Source organism: Xenopus tropicalis, chromosome 9, assembly GCF_000004195.4.
Source record: "Xenopus tropicalis strain Nigerian chromosome 9, UCB_Xtro_10.0, whole genome shotgun sequence".
Taxonomy (NCBI): Eukaryota; Metazoa; Chordata; class Amphibia; order Anura; family Pipidae; genus Xenopus; species Xenopus tropicalis.
The window spans coordinates 2,063,683-2,075,974 of record NC_030685.2 but is presented as its reverse complement, the minus strand read 5'-3'; the positions used below and the strand labels follow the sequence as shown (position 1 = coordinate 2,075,974).

The following is a 12,292-nucleotide window of genomic DNA, read 5'->3' as shown; positions in this document are numbered from 1 at the left end:
TCCCTATAGATCCTCTCAGGTCCCTGTCTGGGTTTCACATGAGGGGTGGGCGTGTCCTAACGGTCCCTGCCAGAAGCACAGTAGGAGGGGGAGAGCCAATCACAGCCCTGCACTCACACAAGCGCAGACAGGCTTCAGTTCCCTATCAGGTCAGCCTAGCTGCTGATTGGTTCCTATCCTACAGTGCCGCCGGCACATCCAGAGAACTCAGCCAGCAGGAAGTGGAACAGATGGGCGGGGCCAGTGGGGTTTGGGGGAAAGGAGGCAGCAGGAAGTGGAACAGATGGGTGGGGCTAGTGGGGTTTGGGGGAAAGGAGGCAGCAGGAAGTGGAACAGATGGGCGGGGCTAGTGGGGTTTGGGGGAAAGGAGGCAGCAGAAAGTGGAACAGATGGGCGGGGCTAGTGGGGTTTGGGGGAAAGGAGGCAGCAGGAAGTGGCACAGATGGGCGGGGCTAGTGGGGTTTGGGGGAAAGGAGGCAGCAGGAAGTGGAACAGATGGGCGGGGCTAGTGGGGTTTGGGGGAAAGGAGGCAGCAGGAAGTGGAACAGATGGGCGGGGCTAGTGGGGTTTGGGGGAAAGGAGGCAGCAGGAAGTGGAACAGATGGGCGGGGCTAGTGGGCTTTGGGGGAAAGGAGGCAGCAGGAAGTGGAACAGATGGGTGGGGCTAGTGGGGTTTGGGGGAAAGGAGGCAGCAGGAAGTGGAACAGATGGGCGGGGCTAGTGGGGTTTTGGGGAAAGGAGGCAGCAGGAAGTGGCACAGATGGGCGGGGCTAGTGGGGTTTGGGGGAAAGGAGGCAGCAGGAAGTGGAACAGATGGGCGGGGCTAGTGGGGTTTGGGGGAAAGGAGGCAGCAGGAAGTGGCACAGATGGGCGGGGCTAGTGGGGTTTGGGGGAAAGGAGGCAGCAGGAAGTGGAACAGATGGGCGGGGCTAGTGGGGTTTGGGGGAAAGGAGGCAGCAGGAAGTGGCCCAGGTGGGCAGGGCTAGTGGGGTTTTGGGGAAAGGAGGCAGCAGGAAGTGGCACAGATGGGCGGGGCTAGTGGGGTTTGGGGGAAAGGAGGCAGCAGGAAGTGGCACAGATGGGCGGGGCCAGTGGGGTTTGGGGGAAAGGAGGCAGTAGGAAGTGGAACAGATGGGCAGGGCTAGTGGGGTTTGGGGGAAAGGAGGCAGCAGGAAGTGGCCCAGATGGGCGGGGCTAGTGGGGTTTGGGGGAAAGGAGGCAGCAGGAAGTGGCACAGATGGGCGGGGCTAGTGGGGTTTGGGGGAAAGGAGGCAGCAGGAAGTGGAACAGATGGGCGGGGCTAGTGGGGTTTGGGGGAAAGGAGGCAGCAGGAAGTGGCACAGATGGGCGGGGCCAGTGGGGTTTGGGGGAAAGGAGGCAGCAGGAAGTGGCACAGATGGGCGGGGCTAGTGGGGTTTTGGGGGAATTTCTCAATAAATCAGTCAGAAACACAACTTTAAGCCCACCCCTTCTGTATCTAGGGGAGTATACTGTTAGTTTCTATAGGAAACGTCTCCTTTAAGCCTCACTCTGGGGAAGTCGGGGGATGGGCCGGGAGTGGGGAGAAGCCGCACAGCAGACACTGCACCTATAGGAGTTCCCTCCAGCCGCCATGTTGCCTCAGCGCCACGGGGCAGGGATAGGCCCGATCCTACGCACCCGGGGGCTCCCAGCGAGGGGTTATTAACCTGGGGTATCTACCCTGTGTCCTATGGGGGGCGCCAAGCTGACAGGGGCACTTACCCCCCCAGACTCTAAAGGAGGTGGGATAAACCCTCTCTTATTGTCCCCACAGTACCGCTACCGGCTACCATATCTGCTGTATTGTGACTATAACCCAGTACTATAGTGCAACTGCAAGAACCTTCCGGCAGCCATCTTACTGTAATCTGAGCAGTGGGAGTTGTAGTTCAACAACAACACCCAGCTATTTCATATAACACATTCTCTCACCCGCCCGGGTCTGACCAATTATAGACAAACAACTGTTACACCAGGAAATGTAAAAACCTTTGACGTTTTTTTTAGTTTTAGTGACTTTTTCATGGTTACTGGGTGTGAGGCCCCGCCCCCTGCACTTCCTCACGTTACATCACTTCCGCCAGTGCCTGTCTCTTTAAAGCGTCTCTGCCCTAGCGACTGTAACCAGGGCGGGGCGGGGCCAGGCAGAAGCCGGAAGTAGGTCGGGTAGCGGAAGCAGTGAGGGCTGCTGATCAGCTGATGGGACAGGGAGCGGGAAGGGGCCGGGATGGAGCGGGTTAACTCGGGGAGCAGCTCTGACTGGGAAGGTGAGGATTAACCCCTTAGTATCCATGGCAGGGAAGGGGCACTCAGCGGGGCAATGTCTCCAACTGGCACTGGGGCTGGCACTCACAGCTAAACGGCAACTGTAAGCTCCGGGGGCAGTAACACATGGAGGGGCCTGTGGGGGGCAGTAACACATGGAGGGGCCTGTGGGGGGCAGTTCCAGCTCAGGAGGGGCCTGTGGGGGGCAGTTCCAGCTCAGGAGGGGCCTGTGGGGGGCAGTTCCAGCTCAGGAGGGGCCTGTGGGGGGCAGTTCCAGTTCAGGAGGGGCCTGTGGGGGGCAGTTCCAGCTCAGGAGGGGCATGTGGGGGCAGTTCCAGTTCAGGAGGGGCCTGTGGGGGGCAGTTCCAGTTCAGGAGGGGCCTGTGGGGGCAGTTCCAGCTCAGGAGGGGCCTGTGGGGGGCAGTTCCAGCTCAGGAGGGGCATGTGGGGGGCAGTTCCAGTTCAGGAGGGGCCTGTGGGGGGCAGTTCCAGCTCAGGAGGGGCATGTGGGGGGCAGTTCCAGCTCAGGAGGGGCATGTGGGGGGCAGTTCCAGCTCAGGAGGGGCATGTGGGGGGCAGTTCCAGCTCAGGAGGGGCCTGTGGGGGGCAGTTCCAGCTCAGGAGGGGCCTGTGGGGGGCAGTTCCAGCTCAGGAGGGGCATGTGGGGGGCAGTTCCAGCTCAGGAGGGGCCTGTGGGGGGCAGTTCCAGCTCAGGAGGGGCCTGTGGGGGGCAGTTCCAGCTCAGGAGGGGCATGTGGGGGGCAGTTCCAGCTCAGGAGGGGCATGTGGGGGGCAGTTCCAGCTCAGGAGGGGCATGTGGGGGGCAGTTCCAGCTCAGGAGGGGCATGTGGGGGGCAGTTCCAGCTCAGGAGGGGCATGTGGGGGGCAGTTCCAGCTCAGGAGGGGCATGTGGGGGGCAGTTCCAGCTCAGGAGGGGCCTGTGGGGGGCAGTTCCAGCTCAGGAGGGGCATGTGGGGGGCAGTTCCAGCTCAGGAGGGGCCTGTGGGGGGCAGTTCCAGCTCAGGAGGGGCCTGTGGGGGGCAGTTCCAGCTCAGGAGGGGCATGTGGGGGGCAGTTCCAGCTCAGGAGGGGCCTGTGGGGGGCAGTTCCAGCTCAGGAGGGGCCTGTGGGGGGCAGTTCCAGCTCAGGAGGGGCCTGTGGGGGGCAGTTACATGGGAACAGACTGGGGTCTCACTGGATATTTGTTGTTTCTGCCCCAGAGGAGGCGGAGTCTGGGCCGGGTACAGAACCCCAATGTCCCCCACAGGATTCGGGGCCCCGGAGGAATCTGGCAGCTTTCTGGTAAGGGGGGGGGGGGTCTTGTTTCTTGGGGAGCAGTCTCTGTGGCCCCTGTGTTCTCTCTGCGCTCTCTCTGCCTGATGTGTGTCTCCCAGTCAGTCACTGTCTCTTTATCTGCTCATATTGTGCTGCTCTCTCCCCAGCTGCAGTCTCTCTCTCACACAGCCTCACTCTCTCTCACACAGCCTCACTCTCTCTCACACAGCCTCACTCTCTCTCACACAGCCTCACTCTCTCTCACACAGCCTCACTGCCTGTCTCATAGCCTCTCTCTCTCTCACAGCCTCACTCTCTCTCACACAGCCTCACTCTCTCTCACACAGCCTCACTGCCTGTCTCATAGCCTCTCTCTCTCACAGCCTCACTGCCTGTCTCATAGCCTCTCTCTCTCTCACAGCCTCACTGCCTGTCTCATAGCCTCTCTCTCTCTCACAGCCTCACTGCCTGTCTCATAGGCTCTCTCTCTTTCTCTCTCTCTCTGCAGCCTCCCTAACTGTCTCTCTAGCTGTTAGTCGTGCAGTCTCGGCCCCAGTCTCTCTCACACACACAGCCTCACAGTCTCTCTCACAGCCTCCCTAACTGTCTCTCTAGCTGTTAGTCGTGCAGTCTCGGCCCCAGTCTCTCTCACACACACAGCCTCACAGTCTCTCTCACAGCCTCCCTAACTGTCTCTCTAGCTGTTAGTCGTGCAGTCTCGGCCCCAGTCTCTCTCACACACACAGCCTCACAGTCTCTCTCACAGCCTCCCTAACTGTCTCTCTAGCTGTTAGTCGTGCAGTCTCGGCCCCAGTCTCTCTCACACACACAGCCTCACAGTCTCTCTCACAGCCTCCCTAACTGTCTCTCTAGCTGTTAGTCGTGCAGTCTCGGCCCCAGTCTCTCTCACACACACAGCCTCACAGTCTCTCTCACAGCCTCCCTAACTGTCTCTCTAGCTGTTAGTCGTGCAGTCTCGGCCCCAGTCTCTCTCACGCTGTCTCTCCCCAGGTTGCTGGGTCTGTGCAATAACTTTGCGTACGTTGTGATGCTCAGCGCTGCCCACGACATCCTCAGGACTCAGAGCAACGAGACCGCTACGGTGAGAGACACGCCATCTCGGGGACATAGGGCAGGTAGGGGATAGAGAGACTGCAGAGAGACTGACGCTCTATGTTCCCCCAGGTGACTGTCTCCAACTCCTCCAGCCAATACGACTGCAACCAGATCTCCACTGCTGTAAGTCCCGCCCCTTCCTCTTCCTCCTTCCACTCTCTGTCTGGGTGGCGCCCTGGGTCACTGCTGCCCTGGCATTGAGTGTGAGTGTTGGCGAGTGTGTTGGCGAGTGTGTTGGCGAGTGTGAGTATGAGTGTGTTGGCGAGTGTGAGTATGAGTGTGTTGGCGAGTGTGAGTATGAGTGTGTTGGCGAGTGTGAGTGTGAGTGTGAGTGTGAGTGAGCTGAGTAACCGTATCCCTCCCCGGTGCTGCAGGCAGTGCTCCTGGCCGACATCCTACCGACATTACTCATCAAGTTCACTGCTCCCTTCTACATCCACCTCGTCCCCTACAAGTAAGTGTCTCTCAGGTACAGGGTGTCTCTCAGGTACAGGGTGTCTCTCAGGTACAGGGTGTCTCTCAGGTACAGGGTGTCTCTCAGGTACAGGGTGTCTCTCAGGTACAGGGTGTCTCTCAGGTACAGGGTGTCTCTCAGGTACAGGGTGTCTCTCAGGTACAGGGTGTCTCTCAGGTACAGGGTGTCTCTCAGGTACAGGGTGTCTCTCAGGTACAGGGTGTCTCTCAGGTACAGGGTGCCTCTCTCAGTTACAGGGTGTCTCTGTCTCTCAGTTACAGTATGTCTCTCAGGTACAGGGTGTCTCTGTCTCTCAGTTACAGGGTGTCTCTCAGTTACAAGGTGTCTCTCTCAGTTACAGGGCGTCTCTCTCAGTTACAGGGCGTCTCTCTCAGTTACAGGGCGTCTCTCTCAGGTACAGGGCGTCTCTCTCAGTTACAAGGCGTCTCTCTCAGGTACAGGGCGTCTCTCTCAGGTACAGGGCGTCTCTCTCAGGTACAGGGCGTCTCTCTCAGGTACAGGGCGTCTCTCTCAGGTACAGGGCGTCTCTCTCAGGTACAGGGCGTCTCTCTCAGGTACAGGGCGTCTCTCTCAGTTACAGGGCGTCTCTCTCAGTTACAGGGCGTCTCTCTCAGGTACAGGGCGTCTCTCTCAGGTACAGGGCGTCTCTCTCAGGTACAGGGCGTCTCTCTCAGGTACAGGGCGTCTCTCTCAGGTACAGGGCGTCTCTCTCAGGTACAGGGCGTCTCTCTCAGGTACAGGGCGTCTCTCTCAGGTACAGGGCGTCTCTCTCAGGTACAGGGCGTCTCTCTCAGGTACAGGGCGTCTCAGTTACAATATGTCTCTGTCTCTCTCAGTTACAGGGTGTCTCTGTTAGTTACAGGGTGTCTCTCTCAGTTACAGGGTGTCTCTGTTAGTTACAGGGTGTCTCTCTCAGGTACAGGGCGTCTCTCTCAGGTACAGGGCGTCTCTCTCAGGTACAGGGCGTCTCTCTCAGGTACAGGGCGTCTCTCTCAGGTACAGGGCGTCTCTCTCAGGTACAGGGCGTCTCTCTCAGGTACAGGGCGTCTCTCTCAGGTACAGGGCGTCTCTCTCAGGTACAGGGCGTCTCAGTTACAATATGTCTCTGTCTCTCTCAGTTACAGGGTGTCTCTGTTAGTTACAGGGTGTCTCTCTCAGTTACAGGGTGTCTCTGTTAGTTACAGGGTGTCTCTCTCAGTTACAGGGTGTCTCTCTCAGTTACAGGGTGTCTCTCTCAGTTACAGGGTGTCTCTCTCAGTTACAGGGTGTCTCTCTCAGTTACAGGGTGTCTCTCTCAGTTACAGGATGTCTCTCTCAGTTACAGGGTGTCTCTGTGCATTCTCACAGCCGCTGGCAGTTTTCTCATTGTGTCCTACTCCACTCAGATTGCAGTCAGTCTCCTGGGTGAGTCTCGCTCTGATACTGAGTGCACACTCACCTATACAGATACACAGACACACTGTGGCCAATACTCAGCTCATACTCTGATACTGAGTGCACACTCACCTATACAGTAGCCAATACTCAGCTCATACTCTGATACTGAGTGCACACTCATCTATACAGTAGCCAATACTCAGCTCATACTCTGATACTGAGTGCACACTCACCTATACAGACACACAGTAGCCAATACTCAGCTCATACTCTGATACTGAGTGCACACTCACCTATACAGTAGCCAATACTCAGCTCATACACTGATACTGAGTGCACACTCACCTATACAAACACACAGTAGCCAATACTCAGCTCATACTCTGATACTGAGTGCACACTCACCTATACAGTAGCCAATACTCAGCTGATCACTGTCTGTTCCGGTGCAGGAGTCGTATTCGCCAGTGTATCGTCGGGATTGGGAGAAGTGACCTTCCTCAGCCTCACTGCCTTCTTCCCCAGGTACCGGCCCCCGGGGGGTTCCCTGCATGTGCCCCAGAGCCTTGCTATACTGGCCCCAGTGCCCCCTTGTGTGTGCGGGCCCAGTACCCCCCTGTGTGTGCGGCCCCAGTGCCCCTCTGTGTGTGCGGCCCCAGTGCCCCCCTGTGTGTGCGGCCCCAGTGCCCCCCTGTGTGTGCGGCCCCAGTGCCCCCCTGTGTGTGCGGCCCCAGTGCCCCCTGTGTGTGCGGCCCCAGTGCCCCCCTGTGTGTGCGGCCCCAGTGCCCCCCTGTGTGTGCGGCCCCAGTGCCCCCCTGTGTGTGCGGCCCAGTGCCCCCCTGTGTGTGCGGCCCAGTGCCCCCTGTGTGTGCGGCCCCAGTGCCCCCCTGTGTGCGCGGCCCCAGTGCCCCCTCTGTGTGCGCGGCCCCAGTGCCCCCTCTGTGTGCGCGGCCCAGTGCCCCTCTGTGTGCGCGGCCCCAGTGCCCCCTCTGTGTGCGCGGCCCCAGTGCCCCCTCTGTGTGCGCGGCCCCAGTGCCCCCTCTGTGTGCGCGGCCCCAGTGCCCCCTCTGTGTGCGCGGCCCCAGTGCCCCCTCTGTGTGCGCGGCCCCAGTGCCCCCTCTGTGTGCGCGGCCCCAGTGCCCCCTCTGTGTGCGCGGCCCCAGTGCCCCCTCTGTGTGCGCGGCCCCAGTGCCCCCTCTGTGTGCGGCCCAGGCCCCTGTGGCGGCCCAGTGCCCCCTCTGTGTGCGCGGCCCCAGTGCCCCCTCTGTGTGCGCGGCCCCAGTGCCCCCTCTGTGTGCGCGGCCCCAGTGCCCCCTCTGTGTGCGCGGCCCCAGTGCCCCCTCTGTGTGCGCGGCCCCAGTGCCCCCTCTGTGTGCGCGGCCCCAGTGCCCCCTCTGTGTGCGCGGCCCCAGTGCCCCCTCTGTGTGCGCGGCCCCAGTGCCCCCTCTGTGTGCGCGGCCCCAGTGCCCCCTCTGTGTGCGCGGCCCCAGTGCCCCCTCTGTGTGCGCGGCCCCAGTGCCCCCTCTGTGTGCGCGGCCCCAGTGCCCCCTCTGTGTGCGCGGCCCCAGTGCCCCCTCTGTGTGCGCGGCCCCAGTGCCCCCCTGTGTGCGCGGCCCCAGTGCCCCCCTGTGTGCGCGGCCCCAGTGCCCCCCTGTGTGCGCGGCCCCAGTGCCCCCTCTGTGTGCGCGGCCCCAGTGCCCCCTCTGTGTGTGTGGCCCCTGATGCCAGAGCCCAGTGCATCGCTCAGTTCTGGGGATGGGGAGTCAGATGTCACTAATACCCCATCACCTCTCTCTCCCCCCTGCCCCAGCAATGTGGTCTCCTATTGGTCGTCTGGCACCGGAGGGGCCGGGATCCTAGGGGCCCTCTCCTATTTGGGTCTGACAGAGCTTGGCCTCTCCCCTCGGAACTCCCTGCTGGTTATGCTCACTATCCCCGCCCTGCTGTTAGTAAGGTGAGTGATGTGGGGCAAACACAGGGTTAATGCAAACGTTCTGGGGCTTTATATTCCTATAATTACACAGGGAATGTGCTGAGAAACGTAGTTTTTCAGACTGATTTATTGAGAAATTCCCCCAAAACCCCACTAGCCCCGCCCATCTGTGCCACTTCCTGCTGCCTCCTTTCCCAGGCTGTGCAGGGGGGCCGGCGGCACTGTAGGATAGGAACCAATCAGCAGCTAGGCTGACCTGATAGGGAACTGAAGCCTGTCTGTGCTTGTGTGAGTGCAAGGCTGTGATTGGCTATACCCCTCCTACAGGGACCGTTAGGACACGCCCACCCCTCATATGAAACCCAGACAGGGACCTGAGAGGATCTATAGGGAGCTCCAATAAAGGGGCCATTGTTACAGATAGGGTTAATGTTTAGCCCAAAGGGAAACCAGCACCGGATATTATTCATAATTGCCTACAGGGTTAGGGGGTGGGGGGTTGGGGGGGCGGGGTTAGTGATGCTTTATGTCTCTTTTAAAGGGGAAATAATACCCAGTTTAAAGCGTGTGGTGTTATCTTTTCTCTATATAATCTGAATATAATCTGTGATTCTCTGGGGGCCGCCATATTGCTTGTTTATCCCCTAGGGAGGGGGCAGCAGCAGGGGCTAGAGGTCATGGTACCAAGTCTGTTCCATTCATGGTTCCTCCTCTTCCTCCCAGTTATTTCTTCCTCCTGCTCCCCCCGCCCTCCCTGCCCCGTTGGACCCCCCCCAGCAGCACCAGCAGCCCCCGGGCGCCGGACCGACAGCCTCTTGTAGCCGGACAGTCACATGACAGTACAGGTACGGCCCAGCCAATCCCCACCTGTGGGAGGGGCTGAATATAATCAGTGATTCTCTGGCCCATTGGCAGGTTTAACCCTTTCCTCTCCCCATGGCAGGTGGAGTCGTCATTCTGGGACTCTCTGAGAAGTGGAAGATTATTAAGGTCGGGCACAAAAGGGTTAAAGATCTGTTGGTTTTTATAACATGTATAATGTGCAGTCTACGGTCTCGCACACTCAGTCTCTCTCGCACGCCCACGGTCTCTCTCGCGCACTCACGGTCTCCCACCCACACCCACGGTCTCCCACCCACACCCACGGTCTCTCCCTCGCACACCCACGGTCTCTCCCTCGCACACCCACGGTCTCTCTCTCGCACACCCACGGTCTCTCCCTCGCACACCCACGGTCTCTCCCTCGCACACCCACGGTCTCTCCCTCGCACACCCACGGTCTCTCCCTCGCACACCCACGGTCTCTCCCTCGCACACCCACGGTCTCTCCCTCGCACACCCACGGTCTCTCCCTCGCACACCCACGGTCTCTCCCTCGCACACCCACGGTCTCTCCCTCGCACACCCACGGTCTCGCACACCCACGGTCTCTCCCTCGCACACTCACTTGTTCACCCTTACACGTCAGTGGGACTCATACAGACACACGTGCCAGTCTCACAATGACTGTCTCACTCTCACTGTCTCTCTCCCCACAGTCTCTCCTGAGATACATGATCCCTCTCTCCTTAGTCTACTTCGCAGAGTATTTCATTAACCAGGGCCTGGTAAGTCTGCCCAGTGTATGGGGGTCCCAGGATGCACCTCTCTCTGTGTGCTTGGCCCAGAATGCACTGCTCTGTATGTGTCCCAGGATGCACCTCTCTCTATGTGCTTGGCCCAGAATGCACTGCTCTGTATGGTGCTGTATGAATGTCCCAGGATGCACCTCTCTATGTGCTTGGCCCAGAATGCACTGCTCTGTATGATGCTGTATGGATGTCCCAGGATGCACCTCTCTTTATGTGCTTGGCCCAGAATGCACTGCTCTGTATGTGTCCCACAATGCACCTCTCTATGTGCTTGGCCCAGAATGCACTGCTCTGTATGGTGCTGTATGTGTGTCCCAGGATGCACCTCTCTCTATGTGCTTGGCCCAGAATGCACTGCTCTGTATGATGCTGTATGAATGTCCCAGGATGCACCTCTCTATGTGCTTGGCCCAGAATGCACTGCTCTGTATGGTGCTGTATGTGTGTCCCAGGATGCACCTCTCTCTATGTGCTTGGCCCAGAATGCACTGCTCTGTATGGTGCTGTATGTGTGTCCCAGGATGCACCTCTCTCTATGTGCTTGGCCCAGAATGCACTGCTCTGTATGGTGCTGTATGGATGTCCCAGGATGCACCTCTCTATTTGTTCCTTTCCCAGAATGCACTGCTCTGTATGGTGCTGTATGGATGTCCCAGGATGCACCTATTTGTTCCTTTCCCAGAATGCACTGCTCTGTATGATGCTGTAGGTCTCCCACAATGCACTGCTTTGTACGTAGCCCACAATGCACCTTTCTATGTGCCTGTCCCAGGATGCACCACTGCACGTATGGGGGGCTCAGTGTGGCTGTGTCCCAGCATGCACCTCTGCACTCAATATTTAACCCTTCCTCCTCCTCACCTTTGCAGTTTGAGCTGATCTATTTCCCAGACATCTCAATGAGCCACTCGGAGCAGTACCGCTGGTAAGTTTGGCACCGGCAGCAGAACCTCGTGGCCCTTATGTGGCATCATTTTGCCCCTGTTTGTGCCCCTGATCCAGCGTTGCATCATTTTGCCCCTGTTTGTGCCCCTGCAGGTACCAGATGCTGTACCAGGCCGGGGTATTTGTGTCCCGTTCCTCCCTGCGCTGCGTCTCCATCAGGAGAATCTGGATCCTCTCCGTCCTGCAGGTATTGCCCTGTGCTGCCCCCCGGTGTGTGTATATCTGCCCCTAACCTTGTGCCTTTACCCCTCCCAGATGTGCAACGCCATCTTCCTCCTGGTGGGGGTCTCGTACCTCTTCCTCCCCAGTCTGGGGCTGCCCGTCATCTTCCTCGTTATCATATTTGAGGGGCTCCTGGGAGGAGCTGCCTACGTGAACACCTTCAATAACATCTCAGTGGAGGTGAGTGTGGCCCCCTAGAGGCAGTGCCAAGTATTGCAGCTGATACAGAGCTGGACAAACAGAGGGCAATGCCCCCTAGAGGCAGTGCCAAGTATTGCAGCTGATACAGAGCTGGTGGAACAGAGGGCAATGCCCCCTAGAGGCAGTGCCAAGTATTGCAGCTGATACAGATCTGGTGGAACGTTCCCTGGGGGGGCAGTGAGACCCTCCTTACGTCAGTGGCTGGGGGGCTGCTTCTCTGGGTCAGTGGCTGGGGGGCTGCTTCTCACGATCTGTTCATTTCCCGCAGAGTAAGGCGGAGCATAAAGAGTTTGCAATGGCGGCTGCCTGCGTCTCCGACACACTGGGAATCTCTCTCTCCGGGGCCATCGCTATTCCTGTTCACAACTACTTCTGTGGTCTCCACTGACTCCGCCTCCCGGTGTCCCCGGTGGGTTCTGACCCAACTGTAACTGCGCCTTGGGAGCCATAGTACGGCCAATCAGAGGAGCAGCACCCTGAAATGGACTGAGCTCTAGAACTGCCGATTGTTTCCCAGAAGGCTTTGCTTCCCAGTGTTTGACTGACGCTGCTGTGGGATACGTTGTTTTTAATGTTTACAAATCCCTATGTAAATACACTTGATTTTCTACCGTATTGGCCGGTGCTGTTATTTCCTGTCCTGTTTTACACGGATTTGTACAATTATGGGATATGGGAGAGAAAAGCTGGGCGTTATTATTGTGTTTAAAGGGAAACTAAACCCTGCGGCACAGCACGGCTCAACCAAACATTACTCAGCTGTTGCTGGACTACAAATCCCAGAATAATGTAACATATAATGAAGGGTGAGGCATGCTGGGAGCTGTAGTC

The 12,292-nt window shown here is 58.6% G+C and overlaps 1 protein-coding gene across 5 annotated transcripts; it reads left to right on the top strand.

The window, feature by feature from the left end:
- The first annotated feature begins 2,138 nt into the window (after positions 1 to 2,138).
- Positions 2,139 to 12,076, top strand: cln3 (ceroid-lipofuscinosis, neuronal 3). 5 transcript variants are annotated; one of them, XM_012954402.3, is made up of 15 exons: positions 2,149 to 2,288; positions 3,507 to 3,588; positions 4,573 to 4,663; positions 4,747 to 4,800; positions 5,052 to 5,131; positions 6,471 to 6,556; positions 6,982 to 7,054; positions 8,340 to 8,483; positions 9,111 to 9,307; positions 9,406 to 9,452; positions 10,001 to 10,069; positions 10,963 to 11,018; positions 11,132 to 11,225; positions 11,294 to 11,440; positions 11,730 to 12,076. In XM_012954402.3, exons 1-15 carry the CDS (start codon positions 2,249 to 2,251, stop codon positions 11,847 to 11,849), a joined length of 1,380 nt encoding a protein of 459 aa, XP_012809856.1. In that variant the 5' UTR covers positions 2,149 to 2,248; the 3' UTR covers positions 11,850 to 12,076. The 5 variants fall into 5 exon arrangements, 4 of the variants coding, with proteins under 4 accessions (XP_031749199.1, XP_012809856.1, XP_002943037.3 ...); XM_004919769.4 differs by having other exon boundaries at positions 2,150 to 2,288; positions 9,186 to 9,307; XM_002942991.5 differs by lacking the exon at positions 10,001 to 10,069.
- Positions 12,077 to 12,292: the final 216 nt, after the last annotated feature.